Source organism: Apteryx mantelli, chromosome 4 (genome assembly GCF_036417845.1).
Source record: "Apteryx mantelli isolate bAptMan1 chromosome 4, bAptMan1.hap1, whole genome shotgun sequence".
NCBI classification, from domain to species: Eukaryota; Metazoa; Chordata; class Aves; order Apterygiformes; family Apterygidae; genus Apteryx; species Apteryx mantelli.
In genome coordinates this window covers 19,302,873-19,325,061 of record NC_089981.1, presented here as the reverse complement: position 1 = coordinate 19,325,061, position 22,189 = coordinate 19,302,873, and the positions used below count along the sequence as shown (strand labels likewise).

The window sequence follows — 22,189 nt, the reverse complement described above, 5'->3', positions numbered from 1 at the left end:
ATTTCCTCTTCCTCTTCCATAAAAACACTAGCACCTCAGTTCCTTTGAAATCGTGAAGTCTTTTTTGTCTTAAACTACAGATGTTAGTCTTCAAAAAATCAATTGATTTACTAATAAGTACTTTTTCTCTCAAGGAATCCTCTCAGGGCAGCTTTCACCTCCTTGTTTCTGAGGCCGTAAATCAGAGGGTTCAGCATGGGCGTCACCATTGTGTAGAACACCGAGATCACTTTGTCCTGGTCAAGGGAATAGCTAGATGATGGGCGGAAATGCAAGAGTAGAATTGTCCCGTGGAATATCATCACGACTGTCAGGTGGGAAGCGCAAGTAGAGAAGGCTTTGTTCCTGCCTCCAGCTGAGCGAATCCTCAGGACGGTAGCGAGGATGTAAGCGTAAGAGACAAGGACAGACAGAATGGTGCTTACTTCCACCATTCCAGCCAGGTTAAATATCAGGAGCTCACTGAGATGTGTGCCAGAGCAGGAAAGTGCTAGCAGGGGGGTGATCGCACAGAAAAAATGATTGATCTCATTTGACCCACAGAAGGATAAACTAAATGTGAAATATGTATGCACCAGAGAATGCAACAGGCCAAGTGTGTAGGACCCCGCTACCAGGGGCACACAGACTTTGGGGCACATGATGAGCGGGTAGAGCAGTGGGTTACAGATGGCCACATACCGATCGTAGGCCATTGCAGCCAGCAGGAAGCACTCGGTAGTCCCAAGGCCTATAAAAAGGAACATCTGTGCTGCACACCCACCTAGAGAGATGACTTTCCCCTCCTTTATGAAATTTATCAGAGTGTTTGGTGCAATCACAGAAGAATAACAAATATCCAAGAATGACAAGCTACTGACGAAGAAGTACATGGGGGTATGAAGACGGGGATCAATATTAATTAAAATGACCATCCCCATATTGCACACCAGAGTGATGCTGTAAACCATGAGAAAGAACACAAAGAGCATGACCTGAACTGTTGGGTTATCTGTTAAGCCCAGCAAAATAAATTCAGTGACAACCACAGTAGCGTTGTTATTCATGTTCATCTTGTCTGTGTTGCTATCCTTGTATGGAAAATAATAAAGAAACGGTGATTAGATAGAGCGAAGCAGAGAAGTGAAATTACAGTGATTTATTACTTTTCCTACCCAAGATTAGAAACCAAAAAACACGAAAGGTTAAATCGGCAGGAATAAGATTAATTTCTCCAAGGCTCGGGATCAGGAAATATCTGCAGTGTAGATGTCCCTATCCGCGCTCAGTTTCTAAACTTCATCTCTAGTCAAAGGAGAGAAATAGGCACATTTAAGATACAAGTATATGTCACTCTTAAGCAGAATCTTGTCTGAAAAGTAGTATTACTCTCCTTTGACCATCAAGGGAGGCATGGTGACTAGTTCAGATGCAGATGTTTACATTTGATATAACTACACTTTGGACCTCATTGTAGATGAGTTGAATCTTCCTTTTTTCAATTCCCTTGTGATGTTATTCCAGCCATGGCTGCTGAAAACCGTAAGCATTTCCTTAAAAACAAGTGCATATTCCAATTTTGATCCTTCTCCTCCCACTACAGGAAGACCTAATTCACCTGCTTAAATTCTCTCTAGGTCCAGGAATTCTCATTCTTTCAGTACAAAACAACAACAAAAAAGCTCTACAGGCTTGGGGAATTTCCAATTTATACTTGGGGATAACCAATACAATTGACTGAAATCATTTCTTCCTAACTTTCTTCCTCTGAGGATTTTATTCAAGTTCCGTGTCATAGGAAGATTTCTCCCCTTGCACTAACCAACAAATTGTTACTTCAAATGCACAGCTGGAAAGCTGGGGGACTCAGATGGAGTTCTTGCAGTGCCTTAAACATTGTGTTCTTCCATCCTTGGTGAGAACAGCAGCCACAAGACTACTTACTGGTGTAGCTTCCTTGCGCTGTATCATGTTTGATTTCATTAAAACTGTTAAGGTTTAATTCAATGTCCAAGTGCAAGCAGTCTCTTTTTTCATAGAAGAAGTAAACACTGTTTTCCAACCATTACAAATAGGATGACCTACCAAAAATCAATATGCACTTATTTCCTCCCTAGAAAAATTATTCCCTAAAAGCTGCTAAGTAACAGCCAACACAATCATAATATACATTTATCCTGAAGGTTAGCTGTTGTTGTTGTTAGCTTATTTGATGTTGCACAATATTTATCACTGCCTTAACTCTGCTTCAACTAAAAAGAAAAATGAAAAACTGGAATTGCCTGTGTTCCATCAGATTCTCTGTCTCGCTTTAAGGAACACATCCCAGCTCTCCACCCTTAGGTTTTCTTATCTGTCTCCTGTTTCATGCCCCTGTGAGACTCTCCCAACCTGATGCCCTAAAAATCAGTAAGGTATTTTGAATACCATGAGTCCTAATCATCCCCAAGAATGCTTTTCATGTATCGCAGCACTTTACGGTTCCCTTTCTTAAAGAATGCCTACAGCTTGTGGTACTTTGAGCAAATATTGCACCATTTTGTGCTGTTTCCGGTGCTGCCTGGATATAAGCTTGCTTTCACAACATCTAGTCCCTTTGAAGAACATCCCTGGCCTCTACCTTACTCACGTCTACTGAGGTGAAATGCTCACTGGTCTCTCACTCTTTGCCTAGTCAAATCTAGTTTCTCTTGAGTGATGAATGGTATGTTGGATCCCTTATTACTGGGTGGCCAGAACACCATCTCACCATGGCATATTATCTATCCCCTTTTACATGCTCAGCTGCAGCCTCTCTGTCCTGAGGTGTAAAAGGTGAAATGTCCTTGGAACTGTCTTGTCAGCATCTCTACACAACTCCAGATAATTAAAGAGATATCGTTATGCTACAGTTAGACATACCCATCTATATCCAGCAAATCTTCTCACACCAGCAGGGCTTATATCTATACTGGGAATCAATAAGCCAGAAATAAATTGCTACTAGACTTATTATCAGAATTGCCTGTGAAAAGGCAAAAACTTATAGGCACATAGATACGAGGACAAATCATGTGTACATACTAAACCCAAGCACTGAAAAATTACTGGAGCTGGAAAAGACCTGCTAGCCACTGAATGGATCCCTTACTTGATTCCAAAAAGGCACTGCAAATCAGCCCGTCTTGAACAGAAAGAACACTTTCTCTTCTTTTCCCTCACTGTTCGTTTACTTACTTGTGCCATTTTTCAACTGGCATCAGACACTGCAGCAAGAACAAGTAGTCATAGCTTGCTTTTTAATGTTCTTACATCACTGGAAATAATACCTTTCCCTTCCTTGTCTTCCAGCTAAGCTACACAGAACTTGTTCTTTTTTAGCCTTCACACACAGAGGACTACAGGACTTATTCCTATTACCTGGAAGCTCGGAATGTACCTGTAAACTTGATAGTTCTTCACAGACAGTGGAAATTTTGTGGATGAAAAGCGTCATGACAGTATTTGTTTCTTTTAAGCCGCAAGGGACAGCTTTCTTCAGATGTTTCTGAGTTCCACATCTCAGATGGTCTCATTAGGACTGTCGTAAGGTGCCTCTAAAAAACTGAGTAATTGTCTCAGAAACAGTGAGGGCCCAGATTTCATGCGATTCTGCTGTGTGCACATTGTGCCCCTTTTCAGAATAACAATAATAACTTCTCAAAGACTTGCACAAACAGTTCAGAAGGGTATGACTGAAAGTTCCTAGTATACAGTAAGTTGGTAGTGCATATCGACCACTGTGATTACACTGGCTCATGCCATGAGTTAGTGGAGCACATTTCTAAGACTTTGAGGCTAGACTATTGAACCCATTGAGCAGTGCTAATTTGAGAAATTGAAACCAAGCAGTTGAACACCATTCTCCCTGCTATGAATGTGGCAGGGCAAGAGACAAGAGGGTGGGGAAAATTTCACTTAATCTCTGTTTCTGTAATTAGGTATCGACACGGGTTGTACTTCTCCAAGTTCCCATTGCAGCCAACTTGGAGCTGGTCAGTTCAGCCAAGTCCAGAGTCTAGAGAGCGGTTCGGCTCACCCTGAAACACGCACCTACGTTTGGTGTGATGAGTTGCTGTGTCTACTAGATCTTTACTGACTGTAATAGCAGTTTAGACCCCGGTTCATATTCAGAGACTTCTGTTGGGGACAGCCATGGCTTGATTTGGTTGCCTAAGCATAGGCCTATTTAAGCAACTTGGGACATCGTACTAGGCCTGAGACACACACGTAGGGCTGGCAGATGTGACTCCAAACACAGGCGGATTTGTAAAGTGCACCTGGGGGGGAGGCAAAACAGGCAGCTGACTATATGTGCGCAGCAGAACTGAGCACCCAAACTGTTTCAAACTTCACTGTCTAAAGCTCAAAGCAGGAGGGTGACTGAGCACTGGAAGAGGTGTCCCAGAGAGGTTGTGGCATCCCCATCTTTGGAGATATTCACAAGCCGTCTGGACATGGTCCTGGGCAATCTGCTCTAGGTGACCCTGCTGGAGCAAGGGAGACCATCTCCACAGGTGCTTTCCAACCTCCACCCTCCTGTGGTTCTGTGTTCCCCATGTACCAGGCTCCTAGCAGGCCCTGTCAGGCTGTGTCTCCTCGCCCATACCCACACACTGGGGTCCTGGGGGGCCCTGGGGGCTCTCTTCCACCATATCCTATCCACCATACCAGGGTCTCAGAGGGTCCTAGCATGCTGTACCCTCGCCATACCCAGATACCAGGATTCTGGGGTGCCCTCTGGGACTGTATCCCCCCATACCCAGATGCCAGGGTGTCCTGGGGCCTGCGTCCCTCCATAGCCACATGCCCAGGACCCCAAGCACTGCAGGGCTGTAGCAGGGAAAAGGTGACCCCCGTGGCCAGGGCAAAGGGAAGGTAGGGGCAGCAACTGAGGTACAAGCTGGGCAAGAGCAGGTACACGATGGCCACCAAGGCCATGCCCGGCGCCCGTGGGAGCCCCAAACAAGAGTCGGCTGAGGGAGGGAGGCCCAGGCCCACCTGGAGCATTGCCCCCAAGTCCCGTCCTGCCCCAAGGGCGCGAGGGCCCCACTCCCCCTCCTGCCACCCCAGTGTGGCTGGGTGGCTGGAGCCCTGCACAGACCCAGCCTGGCTTGACCCTGCACCGGCAGCCCCCGCACTGCCCCGTGGGCTCCCTATGGCTGCCAGGGGTGGCCCTGACCCAGGTGGGCAGGACACACGTGGCCCATGCTCTGGAGGCCCTGTGCCCCCATGCCACCTCGCTGGGACACTGGTACGGGCCGTGCTGCCCAGTGCCCGCAGCACATCCGGTGCCCCCACACGGGGACCCTCCGGGCCCCCAGGGCTGTACAAAACGAGGAACAAACACGCTCCTATGGCTAAATGCGCTGCCCGAGGAGAGCCCGCCGGGTGTCCCCAGCCCCCCCCACCTAGCTCCAGTGTGGCCTCACAGCCACCACCACGCCCCACGGCAGGGCCTGCTGTGAGGTCAGGGCCGCCGCCCCTCGGCAGCCGGCAGCAGCTTGCGGTGGCCTCGCAGCCCTCTGCTCTCAGCAGGCCCCTTGCTTCCGAGGATCGGGTCGGTGCCTTGCCGTGCGCCAGCCAAACTCCTGGGCCTGAAGGGGTCCAGCTGAGCTGAGAGCTTGGCCTCCCCCAGAAATGGCGAGAGGGAGAGCTCCCCGTGGAAGGAGGCGAGAGGCACCGACAGCCTCCTCCGGCAGCAGCGCTGCCAGCGACATGGCGGAGGATGCCGCCGGGCCCGGCCGGTGCTTGGAGAATCGGTATGAGGCCAGTTTCTTCTGCCTGGGTGTCCGGCTGGGTTGGCAGCGCAGATGCAGCCTAATGCGGGGTGCGCTTTTGAGGGGGCCGGGGGGCAGCACAGCACCTCGCAAATGTGTCTGGGCAGCAGGCTCTGGCAGAGGAGCCCTGCAAGGCTCCTTCCTCCTCTTCCTGTTGGGTGGAAAAACACCCCCCAGAAAAGATCCCGGGGATCTCCAGGGAAAGCACGCCTCCTTCCTTAGCAAAAGAGAAAGCAAGCGCAGCACAAAGACTGCCAGAAAGCTGTTTTCCCTTGCCAGATCTGTTTATTTCCCTGGCTTATGGAAACTCCTTTTCCAAAGGTGCTCTTGGAGCACTTTCTTCCCGGAAGAGCTGCCTGCCCTGTGGAACAGGGCTGACAGAGACCATGTGCCTTTTGGGGGTTGGTCTGTCAGCTTTCTGCCAGCAGCAGCAGACTGCCAAACTCGCTCCTCTGCTGCCTGTACAGGAAAATCCACCTGGGAAGGGCTTTGCCCCAGACTTGGAGCATTCATAACAACGAGGCTCCCTCTTTTTCAGGCAAGAGATCGCCCTGCACAAGGGGAGGCTCTTGAAAACCCTCCTCTTGTTGATCCCAGTCACTCTTGGTGAGTTCTCATGAGCAGACACCTGTCAGCAGTAGCACCAACAGGCTGGATGCCAACTCTCAGGGTGAGGGAGAGGCACTAGGGCGCCTTCCAGTTTCCCGTTTCAGGGACTCAGGGTGCTCCTGAGATGCTCTCTGCAAGTGGAGCCCACCCTGCCTAAGAACTGATATCGATGCACACAGCGGTAGGAAGTGGGCCAAGCAGGACCCTCTTGGACAGAGGTCCCGCCTATTTTGCACCTTGCCCTTTTGGGTGGTCTCTGTAGAAACTCCCATGGCCCAAGTGCTTCCTGAGGATGTCCAAATCAAAGGAAGCTTGGTGGTCTCCCCACCAGGCAGACAGAGAGAGAGAGAGAGAGAAAGAGAGAGAGAGAGAAAAGGCTTTGCAGCTGTGGAGGGGAGGCTAGAGAGAGTCCTTCTCTCTTGTGGAAATGAGTTCCAGGTGGCGAGCCCATCCCTCAGATGGGCCCAGCTCTGCATTGCCCCTCACTCTGCTGCTCCAGTATCGCAACACTGCTCAGAGGTGTGTTGTGCTGCGGGAAGCAGAGGCAAGGACAGGCAGCCAGGGTCAGACTTGGAAGCAGAGCCCAGCTGATTTGGGGCTTCTCAGAAGGGCAGTGCAGGTGGCGTGATGGAGAAGTAGCTCTTAGAAGGCCCATGGAGCCTGGTTTTGGTGCTCGCAGGAGCAGTAAGGGGAAATGGGGAGGAGCTCTGGGGCACCAAGCATGCCTGGAGAGGACGGTTGTGTAGACCCCTGAGGCCTGGGGCAAGGGCTCCCAGCTGGAGTCACGTCCTCTCTCCGCACCAGGTCCCCATGTCCTCAGCTAACCTGTTGCTACCCCAGTCTGAGAGGAGACAACGTGACCACAGGGATCTTTAGAACTCCTAGTAAAATAACTGTATTTTGGTGATGTGAATTACAGCTGGTGTTTACTGCGTGGTGTTGCTGCCAGCATGGACAATGTGGGCAAAGGAAGTGACACAGGTGAGTGACTGTTGTTGTGGGAGAGGAAAGTCCTGCAAAGGAGCGCTGCTGGTGGTGCTTGGATGACTCACCGACTCAGCCGGTTCCATGCAGAGTGAGTCACAGAAGCAGCAGCTTAGGCCATGTCTCCCCAGAGAAGCCCCCTCTGGGAAGCCCCGGCAGTTCTGGGAGTGCATATTCATTCTAATGGAGAGCCTTTGCCTTTCAGGAGCTGCTAGGGCTGTCTGCAGCAGAACTGCAGCCCCTGTGGTAAGAAACAGTTCTGCTGATTCTGTGGAGTAGCGTCAATCGACCTCATGCTCTTTGAGCTCCCTTGCAGAAGGGACAGGGCTCATGTCTTTCCCTCATGTCTTTGCCTTTTGCTAAACCTGGCAAAGCAGGGAAAGAAAAGGGGGCCCAAGCACACGTGTCTCTTCTCCTCCCTGAGCTTGCAGGCCCCCAGCAGGGGCTGGGCAGCTCTCTGACAGGATCTGCTTTCCCATTGTCTTCAGGACCTCGCTTGCTCTGTTGAGGGAGCAAGCCCAGGAGATGCAGCTTCTGACGGAGCAGATGGCTCACCTGAGTGTGGAGATGTGCAACGTGAAGAAGGTGATCCCGCATTTGGTGGAAGAGGGCTTGGATGAGCAGGACCCCTGCAAGGCACTTCCCGGGGTGGTTGGTGGGGTTTTCTTGCTCACCTCAGGCACCCATCCCTTCCCAGGAGCTTGCTGGTTGAGCTTGTCCTCTATAAAGCCCCTTCTCCAGGCCACCTTTAGCCAGGCCACTTCAGGCAGTGGAGGACTCCCGACAGCCTCCTCTTGGCACGCCCGTGCCTCTGGTAGCTCTGGCCTGACCCCTGAAGCAGTGACGAGACACAGGAACACTCACGGGAGCAGCCGGTGCTGGCAGAGCCTGAGCCTTACCTGGAGAGCCGGGGGGGTGGAGACGAGGGTGTGGGGAGTCTGACCCACGTCTGCACTATGGCTGTGGGCAAGGGTGCTATTCACCAGTCCTCGCTTTTCACATCAGAAAGCATTGAGTCTTGCCGCTCCTTGGACTAGGCTTCTCTTGCATTTTTCTAACACAAACTCACTGTGCTAGGACGCAGTGGTCACACTGAACTGCCTGCTGATGTGGCCATTTTTTGTGTTCATGCATGTCTTTCCCAGGGAGTTCAGCAAATGAAGCAGGCAATGTCTCAGGCAAGTTGGGAAGACCGCATGCAGGTGTCTGACTGGGCTCTGAAAAGCTCAGGTATGTGCACAGGAAGTCAAGTCTCCTTGCTTTATGCTTCTGTATAGACCTCCTAAAAGGAGGCTGCTCACCAAAGCCGAGGGAGATGAAGTGACGTCTTGGGGTCCAAAAGCGAGTTTGTGGCAGAGTGGCTCTCTTGGATTCACTCCCAGGCCTGGGATCAGGCCCCTCACTGGTGCCTCTGGCACTGCCTCTACAAATGTTTCGGTGCTCACAGAAGAGCTCTATTCCTCTCCACTGAGTTTACATTAAGGTTATCTGGAGTTGTAGACCTTGAGTTTAGAGCTGCCCTCAGCTGCTCTCTCCTCATTTCAGGTGCCACCATCGACAGGCAGAGAACATCCAAGAGCTATGAGTGGGAAAATAATTGGCCCTGCAGGTTGTGTTGGTTCCTTTCTGCTGCAAACCCTCCAGATACAATTTTGCAGGTATCCTAGCAGAAATCATCAGTGCTGGTTTCATTCCTTCCTGCCAAGTTGGGGACAAATGCCAGGGCACCTCCCCTCTGTCCTTTGGTCTTGCTCAAGCCCACAGCACTGATCCGGTTCCTGAAACCTAAGGTCTAATACAGGGCTTGGCTTGCTACAATTAGTGGTTCCCCTTAGGAGGAACACTGTACTGAACAGAACTGCAGCATCCTGCCAGAAGCCCTGGTCACAGTTGGGTGAAGGAGTTTCTCCTTAGCGCCCCCCATTTGCCCACCCCATCCCTGATAGTCCCTTCCATTCTTCAATGGGGTGGGAGGCTTGGGGGAGAGAGAGAGGGGAGCTGCAGAGCCGCTGGGCAGAGCTCTATCTGTAGGACCCTGACTCGGATATGGGGTGGCAGATTTCATGCTTTCCTAATCAAAAGTTTCCTCTTTTCAGGAATACTGAGAGTGCCCTTTATCAGGTGGGGAAGAAGGCCTCGTGCTTCTGCCCATTTCCTCACACACTATTCATTTATCAGCTGGAATACAGCCCATAGACAAACAGGTGCCTGTGCTGCTGCCTACATGGGTAGTGGTGCTGGCTCTGCCACTCCCTCACTACTCTTTGCTGTTGCCTTTTGCTTGCAGCCGGACGTTTCCCCAGGGCACTGCTGGCCTTTCCAAGGGTCTCGGGGCCAGGTGGTCATTAGGTTGCCTGCGCAAATCCGACCGACTGCTGTCACCGTGCAGCACATCCTCAAGGCAGTCTCTTCATTTGGGACCATCAGCAGCGCCCCCAGAGATTTCACTGTGTCTGTAAGTCTTTGCCAGGCACTTCTGGCTTGGCTCTGGCCATGGGGAAAAGCCCTTAACGGGGACCTGCTCGTCTTTGTGCATCCTTGGAGAGTCGTGTCCTGGCTTCTCCTGAGCACTGCAGTGGCCTGAGGGGCTATTTCCAGGGACGGGATGGCTTTATCGCTCTTAAGACTTGTTTTGGCCAAGCATCTCAAGGCTCTTGATCAAAACTCAAGGAGCAGACTCCGCTTCACCAGAGCCTGCACCCACCTACCGCTAGCGCCCCAGCAGGGGCTGGGTGAATAACAGGTCCGCATGCAGTGTGCACGGTTCCTCTTTGTCGAGTCTGACCTGCTCCCCTTGTGCTCTGTCTCTGAGGGAGTGGATGCGGAAGGAGAAGAGGAAACTCTCCTGGGGACCTTCATGTATGACGAGGAAAAAGAGGCCATTCAGACCTTCCCTCTGAAGGTAAAGGAAGTGCATGTGGGCAAGATGCCTGGGAGGAAAAGAGGTTTGCCTGCAAATCCGTGGCAGAAAGACTGTGGATGGTTTCTCCCTGGGCAGAGGGGCCAGTGGGCAACACCGTCAGTCCTGGCAGCAGGGTGGACGGCATCTTCTCTTCCCAGTGTGCCTCCCTCTGCCCGCACTCTCGTTCCTGCTGGCAAGGCAGCTGGAGGAGATAGCAGGCCTTTGGCGGGGTTGCACACTGGGCTGCCCTGCGTGCAGGAGCGCCTGCCTGGCCTCTCTGTTAGCACAGAGAAAGCAGCAGAGGGAAGGGGCTGAGGGAAGGGGGACACAGGCCCAGCCGAGGCAGGCGGTGGCAAGGAGATGCCAGATGCCTTCCCCCACAGCAAGAGTTTCCCCATGTCCCCGGCCTTCCCAGCAGCCCTGCTACCAGCGAGCCTCCAATGTCCACAGCTGCTCTCACCCCCTTTCGAGAGCTTGCTCCTTCCCAGAAGCAGCAGGGCTGGCAGAGGCAGATACCTACCGATTGTTTTGTTGCTCTTTACGCCCCAGTCAAGCTGTTGCTTTTCCCCTTATTTTCTTTACAGAACGAGCTTCCCAGGGCCTTTCAGTACATAAAACTTCTCATACAGAGCAACTGGGGAAACCCAGAGTACACCTGCATTTACCAAGTGCAGGTTCATGGGAAGAGGGCAAACCAGAACTAATGCCATTAGCCAGAAGACAGGGCGAGACCTTCTCGGACCAAGAATGAAAAAAAGAAGGCGAGAAGAGAAGAGATGTGGCAGTTCACTTTGCTGTGGATCAATGTCATTTCACAGGCGCTCTCAAAACCAGCCCGTTTCTTGCTTTCACGCAGTGAGGTGTTTGTTCCTCGGCCTTTCTGCTTTCTCTCCACCTCACAGATGTTTTCCTAATAAAGCAAAAGGAGACAATGCTTGCATAGCCGTTCTTTTTCTCTAATCCTTGAGCACTACGGGCACCACCCACTTCAGCCCAGGAAGGAGTCAGAGCCTAGCAGAGCTTGGGCTGAAAGATCCCCACACCTCTGACCCCTTCCGTGCAGGGTTCACGGTGAGCCTGCTTTTCACCTGCAGAAGCAACTGAACTGAAAGGACCCCGACACCACAATGTCAAGCACTGCAAAGCTAGGAGAGGGCAGAAGGAGGCTTGCTCCTTCACTCATCTTTCAACACGCCTGTGCCTTATGTTGTAGGGTTTTTTTCAGGATGTCCTCTCCATTTTTGCACAGACCCACCCTAGCTGCTCACTTCTACCTAAGATAGTCACTTACACGCAATAGGAACTTTAATAGAAATATATATATACATAGATATGAGTGTACAAATATGTAAAAAACATGTTTTATTTATCCATACATACGCTATTACATATATATTTAGATATGTGTATATGCAAAGCACATATATACACATTTATAAGAATAAATAAATTAAGTATACATAGCCACAAAAGCCTAGGTTTAAAATGGATAAAACATCCTTTAATAAGAGGTAATGGAATGAATAATGGAAGTTTAAATGCGAATAGAAAGTAATTAAAAAAAGTAAAAAGCAGGTTCGGGGCCTCCCACTTCTCAAGGCTGCAGATCAAGCCCTAACACATCTGGGGTGGGGGGAACTTCAAGAGGGTGGAGGGATGGCACCAAAAGGGTGGCGAGCACAAACATGCTGGAACGTGCCCAAGCGCTACAGACCCCTCCTCGGAGACCACCAAGGGGCCCCCTGTGCAAACGCTGTCAGGTACAAAACAGAGACCAGTTCTGTGAGCTGAACCAAAAGGCCCCTGCATCCAGTCCCATCCCAACAGGGTGACCATGCAGTATTACTGCGGCAGACTTTGGGCTTTGCATAGTGCTTTAAGGCACGGGCAACACTGTCTGCAGAAATGGAAAACCAGAACAAAATGCCGGCTTCAGAAGAACACGTGCATGGGGACGACAAGAAAAAGCCCCGAAAAGATTCCCCCAAAAGATCATGTGAACCAGAAGAACTGGCCAATGGGCCTGTGAATTGCAAACTATTATTTCGAGGTGAGTGTCACACAGAGAGGGCGGCTGGTCTGAAGGAGTTCCCTTTGCTCATGGTTGTGGGGGGATCTTGCAGCTCCCTCTAAGACCATTACTGGGGTGCAGGCTGGTGCTATATGTGTTTTCTTGTTCTTAGGTCAATGCTGCAAAGAAGAGGCAGACCAAGCATGCAGTGAAGACTGGCCTGATAGACCATGGAGGCGGAGCAGGAAGAACCATGGGGATGTTGCAGAGCTGAATGAGCATGATTATTATTCAGGACAGAGGAGCAGCAGGCGGGATGGAGGTGATAAACGGGCTGATGACGGTGCTATGACAGAGGCTGTCAGAAGTCAGGAAGGTACTCATACAAGTGCTGGCTGTGCTGATGAAGCTGTGGCTATTGTTCGCAGGACAGTGAAGCAAAACTCAGTTACAAACAAGGCCATTAATTGGTAAAGCTAAGCCAGTTTTTTGGGGGGTGCAACAGCGAGTAAACGGTTTTAACACTCAAAGACCGTGATGATTATGTTTTCTGTGATGTAACTGGGAGGGCACTGCTCAAAAAAAGAGTTCATTGTTCTGTTGCTTCTGGGGCCTTGGCTTGCAGGCTAGCGAAAGAGAAAAAAATAGTTTCAATGAAGACTGCTAATTAGGAAAGCTAAACGAAATTTGTGTCACTGCAAGCATCTTGTTGGCAAGGGGTTACAGGGATCACAAGGGCTCTTAAGTGCAAACTGCTTTTCTGAACCCGATGGGCCAGTGAACATTTCTCCCACCAGGGTGTGAGATGACCCCCTGGAAACAACTTCCCGGTTACTGCAGCCCCCTGCAGAGCAAGAGGCTTTCATACATCATGAGGATATCTCCCAGGGTTGGCCACCAGCTGCTCTGCCAAGTCCTCAGGAGGTCATTTGAAAGCCCAGCTTTACCCCCTGATCCCCCCCTCAAAATGCAGCAGAGGTGGTGGAGGAGGCAGCAGACCACCCCGTGGCTTCCATGGAGCATGTCTGGCAGTGGGAATGGCCGATCCAGAGGTTCAGGACTAGGCAATGTGGAGAAGAATACCAATATGTTAATTTAGATCAGTTTTCACTACATGAAGCTTATGAAACATTTGTTTGAGGGTGGAGAGCAAGTTTTTGACCATTTACACAGCCTGTTTGAACCTGGTGATTGTGCTCAGCTCCACCTTGAAGCTGCCAGTATGCATGACTCTGTATTCTCCCGCTACTGCTTTAAGCACTATGAATGCTGAGAAATTTTTAGGATGGCTCGATACTCTCCAGCAAAGTCAGAGCGCTGTCTCGATCAGACTTTCTGCCTGGCTATCATTCTTGTAAAAGCTGTTGGGGGTGGGGTACGCAGAGCCCTACTCTCTATCCCCCACTCCAAAATTACAGACAAAAAGCAGCCCTCTTTAACTGATCTAAAGGCCAGCAACAATCATGTCTGTTTTGCTGGGAGTCTCACAGCACTTACAGCAGTGATCTGACAGATGCAGAGCTGTTAAGCTGAGCAGAAGAGCTGCATGACAAACTGGGGTCCTCTGTGCACAAGGAGGTCGCACTGAGTGACATCTCCTTGTCTGAGGATCTGCTACTTGTTAATGTATGTATCATCCTCCTATCCGAGAGGAATGAGGGTTGGGGGATTTCTAAGCCGAACAACAGGTTTAGTTATCCCAAGACCTGTTTCCTTCCTTTACACGATGAACATTATTATGGTGTTAAGATGTCAGGAAGGATATTTGGGGTGAGAAACTTTTGTGAGCTTGGTCATACATTGTATAACCATGGCCATAACTGTAAATATTATTGCCAGCTCTGCTTGTCTCACGACTACAGCTAGCTTGGGGACAAGGATAAGGTGCCCTAGCTGCAGGGTGCTGTGCAGCTCTGGGGAATGTTTACAGGGGAACCATGCTCTGGCTATTAAAAAACAAGTTGATTGGTTGGCTATGATGAAACCAAGTATCCAGAGCAGTATATACAAGAGCTGCCAAGGGATAATAAATTTACTTTTTGATGTTTTCAATGTGCTTATATTTTTTTAGGCTACTAGCATATTAACTAGCTGGAGGCTGGTGCTTCTTGGTCCTTTTGTGAAGCTATTCTACCTCCTGTGGCCACTAGTCACCAAGCTAGAGAGCACGGGGTGCTCTTTCCTTGGAGAAGTAGGACATGGACTCAGTAAATTCGGTATAAACAGCCTTTCAAACCATTCCTGGAGCAAATTCTCTCACTACAAGGACACCGAGTCTGCTTTGTTTGGCTCAAACGCCTTCTTTAATTGTTTCAGGTAAAATAAGAGAGGTAAAGAAGGGTGAACTAAGCAAAGCTGAAAGACTGGCCTCCTTTGGAAGGGAAAGGTACAAGAATCTCCCTCTTCACTTTTCTTAGGTGTCTGCAGACTGACTTGTCTTGGGTGCTAGCTCTAGAAAGAGATTTTTGTTGCCGGCGCCGGGCCAGGCCAGGCCAGGCCTCCCTCCCTCCCTCCCCTCAGCGGGGCCGGGGAGCAGCGCCGCCCCCCCCCCCGCGCCTCTCCCGCAGCCGGCTCTCCCCGCTGACTGTCACTGACCGGTAGCGCCCAGCAGGCGGCCGTTAGCTCCCGCGCTCTGGGGACCCTTGGTCATGACCCTCCCCCTCTCCCCGCGCGCGCCCAGGGGGCCGTTAGGTGGCCCCGCCCCTCGTGCCCAGTTGACCGTTGTGATTCTGGAGAAGACATAGGTGGTTAAATCTCTCGGAGAATTCTTTTAATTTCCAGATATGAACTGAGGCAAATGTTGTGACATAGTACTGTGGAAGAGAAAAAACAAAGCAATGTACATAGCATTCAGAAGATGGGCTTTTTCTTGTGGAAAATGTGTTTAGCATTTGGCTCTGTGAGATGAGCAGTCTCCTTCATTCCTCTGTTCTTTCATTCCTCCCCGCCCTACCCTCCAACTCAACTGAACTGCAAAATATGAAGCAAGAATCTCTCCTTATATTTGCACAAGTAGCAGTGGTTCCTACTGAGACTTCAATCTAACAGGGGTGTGTGAAACCTTGGCAGTAACAGTTATGCTTAGTAACAGCATTTTGACTGCTTTCTTATGACCTTGGAGAATGAAGCAAACATGACAGCTCCTGGAATAAGCAAATTCTGAACAGCTCTGAGTAATATCACACATCTTTTTCCCTTTGACACAAAGACTACGTTTGGCTAGACTCTAAAGGACAACAGATTAGAGCAGGACACATTCTGTGATTGCTGTTCATTTTGACTATCGCTGAAGCAAAGTAAATAAGTCAACATCTGTTAGTAGGCTTTTCATGCAGAAATTAATACAAGAAACATTCAGTTCTCTTAATGGTACACTAATTTATAAAGAGATAGGTGAATTAAGATTTGAAATGTACTTACATTTGCGTGAATTCAATGTGATTACTTCAGGTAGCTACTCAGCCTGAAATACCTGTTCACCTTGATTGGTACAACTTTCCTGAAACTTCAGTTGGTCTACATTATTTTTGTTCCATTGGAGACAAAGGAATTCTGTACCCAGATTATGCCAAGTGAATTTTCTGTATTAAATTAGATGGGTCAAATTCTAAGGTGACACTAACCAGTGCAGTTCCTTTGAAGTCCACCTCCAGAGGTGAGGTGAGCTCAGCTCAGCTCAGCTCAGCTCAGCTCATCCTAACTTATGTAGACTTGACTGCTCCAAACCAGTGCTCCTGCCTCAGCTGCAGGCTGTTCTCCTACTAGGTGGAGTCACTCATCCAGTTATTTGATAAACATGGAAGTCTCTATTTTTATTTGAGCTTATTATATTATTAACATTTTTTTAGAAAAGTAAAAGTGTTCATTGCAGTCCTCTACACTCTGAGACAGACAGAGAAACAAGCATGCATTGAGTATTTATAAATAAAAAGCCCCTAGTGTTCTGACAATCAAAGCAAAACAGAGGTCCAGTTTTCCCCTCTTCACCCTTTTGTTAGTAAGTAAACATCCAGATGCAGTAATGGAAGAATAACGCAAATAAGAATAGATTGAGGCAGAAGCATATGGGGGTATGAAATTGAGAGTGAATCCTTATCAACACAATCATTCCAAGCTTTCCCACCAGAGTGAGAATGTAGATCATGAGCAACACCACAAAGAGCGGGGCCTGCAGCTCTGGGTGATCCGAGAATGCTAGGAAAATGAAATCTAGCACTATGGTGCTGTTTTCCTTTGCCATTTAGTAGAGTTTGTTTTGCCTCCTATGAGAGTAGAGAAAAAGAAAAAAGAAAAGTCCCATTTTTGCCATTAATCCAGAGACAAAAAGTGCTGGGGGTCAGTATCTCACCGAATTTTTGTCTTCCACTACAAATAGGGACTTACTGAGCAGCAGCTTGAGGTGGCTCCAGGAATATACTTGCTTTCATGTCAGACTATCTGGTAGAATACTTCCCCTTTCTTGTGGTTCAGCCCCTACACTATAATATTGAAACAGTGATAAAGTAGAGCCAGGAGTATAATGAGAAATTGGTTGCTAATACTGGAGCATGAGGACATGAAGAATTTGTGCAACAGCATACTCATGCAAATAAACTGTCAGTTGTATACATTATGAGTGTAGACGTATAAACTAGAGGTGCCTAAGCTTCTACTACAGTTAGTGAAATTCTGCTAATAATACGCTCAGGGTATCCCAAATGGCTGCATGCTCCCCCATTCAGGCAGCGAAATCGAACCCTCGGTGTTCAGTATGAGTTTAGCACTACACTGTTAATATCAGAAATGCTAACATCCCAGTTACATACAATTTTATTTCATTCCTTCTTGTCAATATCTATGCTAAATTCAATACATTTTTCATCTGTTATGTTCATTATGACCTTTTTACCGATGTTAGATGAGACAGATGGTAATGTGAACAATTAACATGCAGAAGAAAGAGAAAGGACCAATTAAGTTGCAAAATAAGACTAGATGAAGTATGCTTGCAAAGCACAAGGCAAGATGAGCTCATGTAGGGATTATAGAAACAGGAAATTCTTTCAGATAACTTCTTCTATTCCATGTATTTACATGTATGTGATAGAGTAGTGCTAGAAAATTTTCTTTCATCTTTCCTTCCCTACTTGCAAATAGGTTTTGGCTAAATCGCTGCTTCAAGATCATCTTCTAACTGCTACAAAAATGATCAGGTTTGCTTACAGCCAGTGGAGCTTTACAACCATGCATTGTCTGAGGATTTGCCCCTTAAATCTCTCATTCTGTAACTGCATTTTTTCCCCTTTTTTTAGACTTTCTTGTTCCAAATCCAACACAGTTATACTGCTTAGTTTGGAGAATAATAGAAATTACTCCGGCTGAGCTTCCTGTCAGATTTCATTGCAGTTATTTTGTGAGCTCATATGCAAACAAATGTGCAAGTATCTGACTCTGGAAATAGGTCAAAAGATATGCTCATTCCATTTCTCATTTCGTCAGAGGCATGACGCTGTCAGCCTAGGCACATATGTAACAGATCATGCATGAATCCAGATAATTTAACAGTGTTAGACTGTTTAGTTTATCCCTTCTGAGGCTCCCGCTCTCGTGTTAGGTAGGAAAAGCACACCAGGTCTCCCCGGACCATGGAAGTAAGTAAGTCAGACATGCTTCTAGTCAAAGCGATAATGTGCTTGTCGTCCTGCTCCAAGCTGCGCTGATCAGGCATAGGGCTGTTTGATAGGTACCCCTGTAAAGCATTGATAACATTATTCCTCTTTTCCCGTCCCCACTTCTTCCCTTTTACCACCCTCATCCCCTCCCAGATGAACAGCCCACCCTTGTTCACCCTTTCCCTATTGGCCTTAATTTCCTAACTTTATACTTTTGGTGGATTAGGTAGTTTATGTTTATGTTAGGCAACTGAATGATCCTCGAGTTGCTGATAATGACTATCCCCAATGCCTCACAAAAGCTCACCCTGATCTGCATAGACCTACACAGATAAAGAATTAAGTGGGATCTAACCTGCTCCGGGTTTATTACCATGCCTCCAAAGAAGCCTTTTTTTCTTTTTTTTTTTTTTGGAAACCTTTTAAGACTGGAAATATTTTAATGAAAAATGTCAAGTTACCACAAGATAGCGTAGGATTGAAGTGTTTTGAGATAATACTCCAATACTTCCACTGCAAATTCAGTATTTGCATTCAACACTCCCAGAATGGAAACAATGTATGATCTGGGAAATGTTTTTTGCACAGTTTTCGGAGCACTTTCTGGAGTTCTCAACTAAATAAGAAAGTAGGGAATGGCTCAGTCAGAAACAAGATGATTCCTCAAAGCCTATAGCAAAGAAAGAAATTCTTCTGATTTATAGCTCTGAAAAAAATTGTAGTTGGGGCCAATTTAGATTCACATCAGGTTTTGAGTCCTCCCCTCCCCCCCTCCGCCAAGTGTGATTTTATTCTGACTTGCACTGTTTTTTATTTCTGCTTTTGGTATTGGAAACAATTCCTGGGCAAAAAGTTTTCAGAAACCTCTATTCTGAAAGATATGTGTGTCATTAGGATTTTTTCCCTTTTTTGTATATATATATATATATATGGATTTCCCTTTTATATATATATAGATGGATCTATAGAGCTCACTCCAGAACACCCTGTATTATGCAGGGTGTATTATACAGCTAGTCTGTAGTGTAGTTGCAGGCAAATGAATTCAGATGATGTGAAAGTGGGATGCATGCACTTATTTGCATGCACTTTTACATGCAGTTTGTTAGAAATTAATTAGCACGGTTCTGGGCTCGAGAGAAAGGGGAGGTCCTATGAGGGGACGGGCAAAAAGGGAGGAGGGAACTGATTACCAAGTTAATGTACCATGAAATCTAAACTAACAGCATCTATCTGCCTAATTTGCACATGAAGGAAGTGTGATCAAGAGATGGTCTTTCTTCACCTTGAGATTTGATTGCTTTCACCATTCTAAAGCACTGTAATACACTGCCTGAAAGCTTGGTATTCTCATTAACCTCTGATCATGGGTATTCATGCAAAAAATAGCCAAGCAAATCCTTGTTAATCTGTTTCTCATAGGCAGTGAATGAAAGAATATGCAAACAACATCATCCCATTCTGCATTTCTTTCCTCTTGACTGTTGCACTGGTTCAGGTAACGTGTGAAAAAACTACTCACAAAAAGCCTAGTTCATACCCACCAAATCTTGCTATTGCTGAATGCCAGGTTATGCATCACAGTTGTATCCACTGTAGGCTTAATACAGATAAAACCACGGGGCACTGGATAATCTTCTCTCTTGCACGTATCCAATCATGATACTGCTACGGAAGAGCATCTCCTCATAATTTATAGACAGTTCAGATAATTCGGGGTGCCTCGTTTCTGGAAGACCAGAAAGACACCTCATTTACAAAGGTGCACAGAAAGTGAAGAGGACAGACAGACTGCTCAGCTGACAGCTCATAATGACAATGAAAAAATGTCCGTCAGTGGGAAAGTGAGTTGTTTCCCACATTTGATTGGGGATTTGGGCTTTTTTATTTTTTTATTTACTAAGAAATCATGGTTAGTAAAGCTGATTGACAGAACTTACAGGACTTTATATGTAGATAGTGCTAGTCCAATATCATCCTGGGCTCCTTTCTGTGATATAGCTATATCAATAAAAAACAGTAACAACAATAAAAACAGGTAATGCAAGAGTCACCCCTGGGAACTAACACTGCAAGCATGCATTTGAATTTGTAAGCCTCTGTCCCTTGAAATAAAGAGTTAAAATATTTTCCTACAACCTCACCCAAAAAACATAGACATATGTTATGGGAGCCAAACACTAGGAGACAAATTTCATCTTCTCCACTAGGAAATTAAAAATGTGTCGGAGAGTTGCAGGAACATGGTAAAAAACAAAGAGTAAAGATGGGGGGGGGTTATTATTATTTTCCTTATGTCCATTTAGCTTTAATGTCCAAAATTAAGCGAAATGTTTAAGTTACAGCAGGCAGACCAAAAAAAGTCACTTTAGGTCTCCGTGTTTCTTCAAGATATTAAAAAGTATCTGTCAAAGTTTCTCTAATTTTTCATTTACATTTGATTCCTATGCACATATAATTAGTGTAAATCAAAACATTGGTACAGAACTGATATTTCCCTCTCTTTTCGGCTTTTCTAGGGAATTGATTATTCTGATAAACAAGTCAATGAACAGCAGTTTTTCCTTTCCATCACCCTTCTAAGTGCATTTTTCACCTCCTTGTTCCTGAGGCTGTAGATCAGCGGATTCAGCATAGGAATGAGCAGCGTGTAGCATACTGCAGAGATCTTCTCTTGTTCCAGTGAGTATCTCGAACTGGGCTGTATGTGGCTTAAGCTCACGGGCCCATAGAATAGGGTTACAGCTGTCAGATGCGAGGCGCAGGTGGAGAAGGCTTTGTGCCTGCCCGTGGAGCTCATTCTCAGGACTGAGAAGAGGATGTAGAGATAGGAGATGATGACAATTAGGAGTGTGGACATCGCTATGATCCCAGAGAGGGTTACAAGCATAATCTCATTGATACGGTCATCAGAGCAAGTAAGTTTCAACAGTGGGTTTGTATCACAGAAGTAATGGTTGATGATATTAGGTCCGCAGAATGACAACTTCAGTAAGCCACAAGTATGTATCAATGAGTTCAAGAGTCCCCCTAAATATGATCCAGCCACCAGCCAAATACAAACTTTCTTGGACATAAGTGTGATGTAAAGTAGTGGGTTGCAAATAGCTACATAACGGTCATAGGCCATGACAGCCAGCAGCAATCCCTCTGTGGTCACAAACACAACAAATGAAAAGTGCTGGGCAATACATGCAGAGTAAGAAATAGTCTTATTCTTCACTAAGAAGTTTACCAGCATCCTTGGAGCAAAAACTGAAGAATAGCAGAGATCCACAATTGACAAGTTAATGAGGAAGAAGTACATGGGTGTGTGAAGTTGGAGGTCAATCCTGATCAAGCCAATCATTCCAAGATTACCCACAAGGGTGATGACATAGATTAGTAGGATCATCACAAAGAGTGGGAACTGTAGTTCTAGGCGAGCTGTCAGTCCCAAGAGGATGAAATGGGTCACTGTTGTGTGATTGTTTACTGCCATGCATACATCTGTAACAGCCTACATGCTGAGATGAGATGTGTGATGACTATATAAATAAGAAAGGAAGACAAGGTTGTTTATGAGTATAGCCCATGGAATAATCCACTGTCAGGTAGGGCAAAGGCTGGGATTAAGTACCTGGACCTTGCTTTCATTTTGTGGGGCTCAGATTTTTCAAAGCTTCCTCCAAAATGCTGATTCTATTTTTACCAATCAGACCAGCCTCATGGTTTCTCATCTAAACTCATTGTCTTGTCTCTCTCTTTAGCCTATAAAAGTGCCTATTTCTACTCAGTCACTAGTAGAGGGAGCCTGACTGACTCGTGCAGTGTTGTGTCTGCGGCTCAGGCAGGATGTGGCTCTCCTCAAAAGGCACTCTCAGTGGCTGCTTCCTCTCAATATGTCAATGGAAGAAGAGGTGACATTTCACAGCAGCCAGCTTTTTAGAACACCGAAGTAGAAAGTGAGAGTTACAAGTCTGGGTCTATGTTCTGACTAAATTAATGCAGATCCAAAGCTTTTACTTTGTAGGGGAGAGTCCATGACTGCAATGGGGTAAGAGGCGAGATCTGGTCCCTCTCCTCATGACTGATTCTATGTTTTATCCACAAATAACTCACGAAAAATACAAAAACATAATGCAGGAAGAGTTACCATAACTTAATTTTTAGGCATCTGGGCCTCTTCCTAGATTTTGACTCAAGATCAGAAAGGAACTTTTTTAGATAGTCAGACAATTACCATTTACATCTCTAAAATTTATCTAGACTTCTA

General features: G+C 47.1%; 2 protein-coding genes and 1 long non-coding RNA gene across 3 annotated transcripts; 1 reads left to right on the top strand and 2 right to left on the bottom strand.

The window, feature by feature from the left end:
* Nucleotides 1–110: 110 nt before the first annotated feature.
* On the bottom strand, nucleotides 111–1,052 carry LOC106490035 (olfactory receptor 5T17-like). The gene has a single exon (XM_013949367.2). The coding sequence runs from the start codon at nucleotides 1,050–1,052 to the stop codon at nucleotides 111–113; it is 942 nt and encodes a 313-aa protein (XP_013804821.2).
* A 6,375-nt stretch (nucleotides 1,053–7,427) lies between these two features.
* LOC136991966 (uncharacterized) lies at nucleotides 7,428–7,909 on the top strand. Its single transcript, XR_010883995.1, has 3 exons — nucleotides 7,428–7,461; nucleotides 7,576–7,616; nucleotides 7,859–7,909. It is a non-coding gene; the product is annotated as an uncharacterized lncRNA (long non-coding RNA).
* Nucleotides 7,910–20,461: 12,552 nt separating this feature from the next.
* Nucleotides 20,462–21,415, bottom strand: LOC106487948 (olfactory receptor 5J3-like). The gene has a single exon (XM_013946762.2). It carries the CDS (start codon nucleotides 21,413–21,415, stop codon nucleotides 20,462–20,464), a length of 954 nt encoding a protein of 317 aa, XP_013802216.1.
* Between the last annotated feature and the right edge of the window lie 774 nt (nucleotides 21,416–22,189).

Excerpts from the sequence above, each read along its gene's own strand:
- LOC106487948 (XM_013946762.2), bottom strand. The coding sequence starts at position 21,415 with ATGGCAGTAAACAATCACACAACAGTGACCCATTTCATCCTCTTGGGA.
- LOC106490035 (XM_013949367.2), bottom strand. The coding sequence starts at position 1,052 with ATGAACATGAATAACAACGCTACTGTGGTTGTCACTGAATTTATTTTG.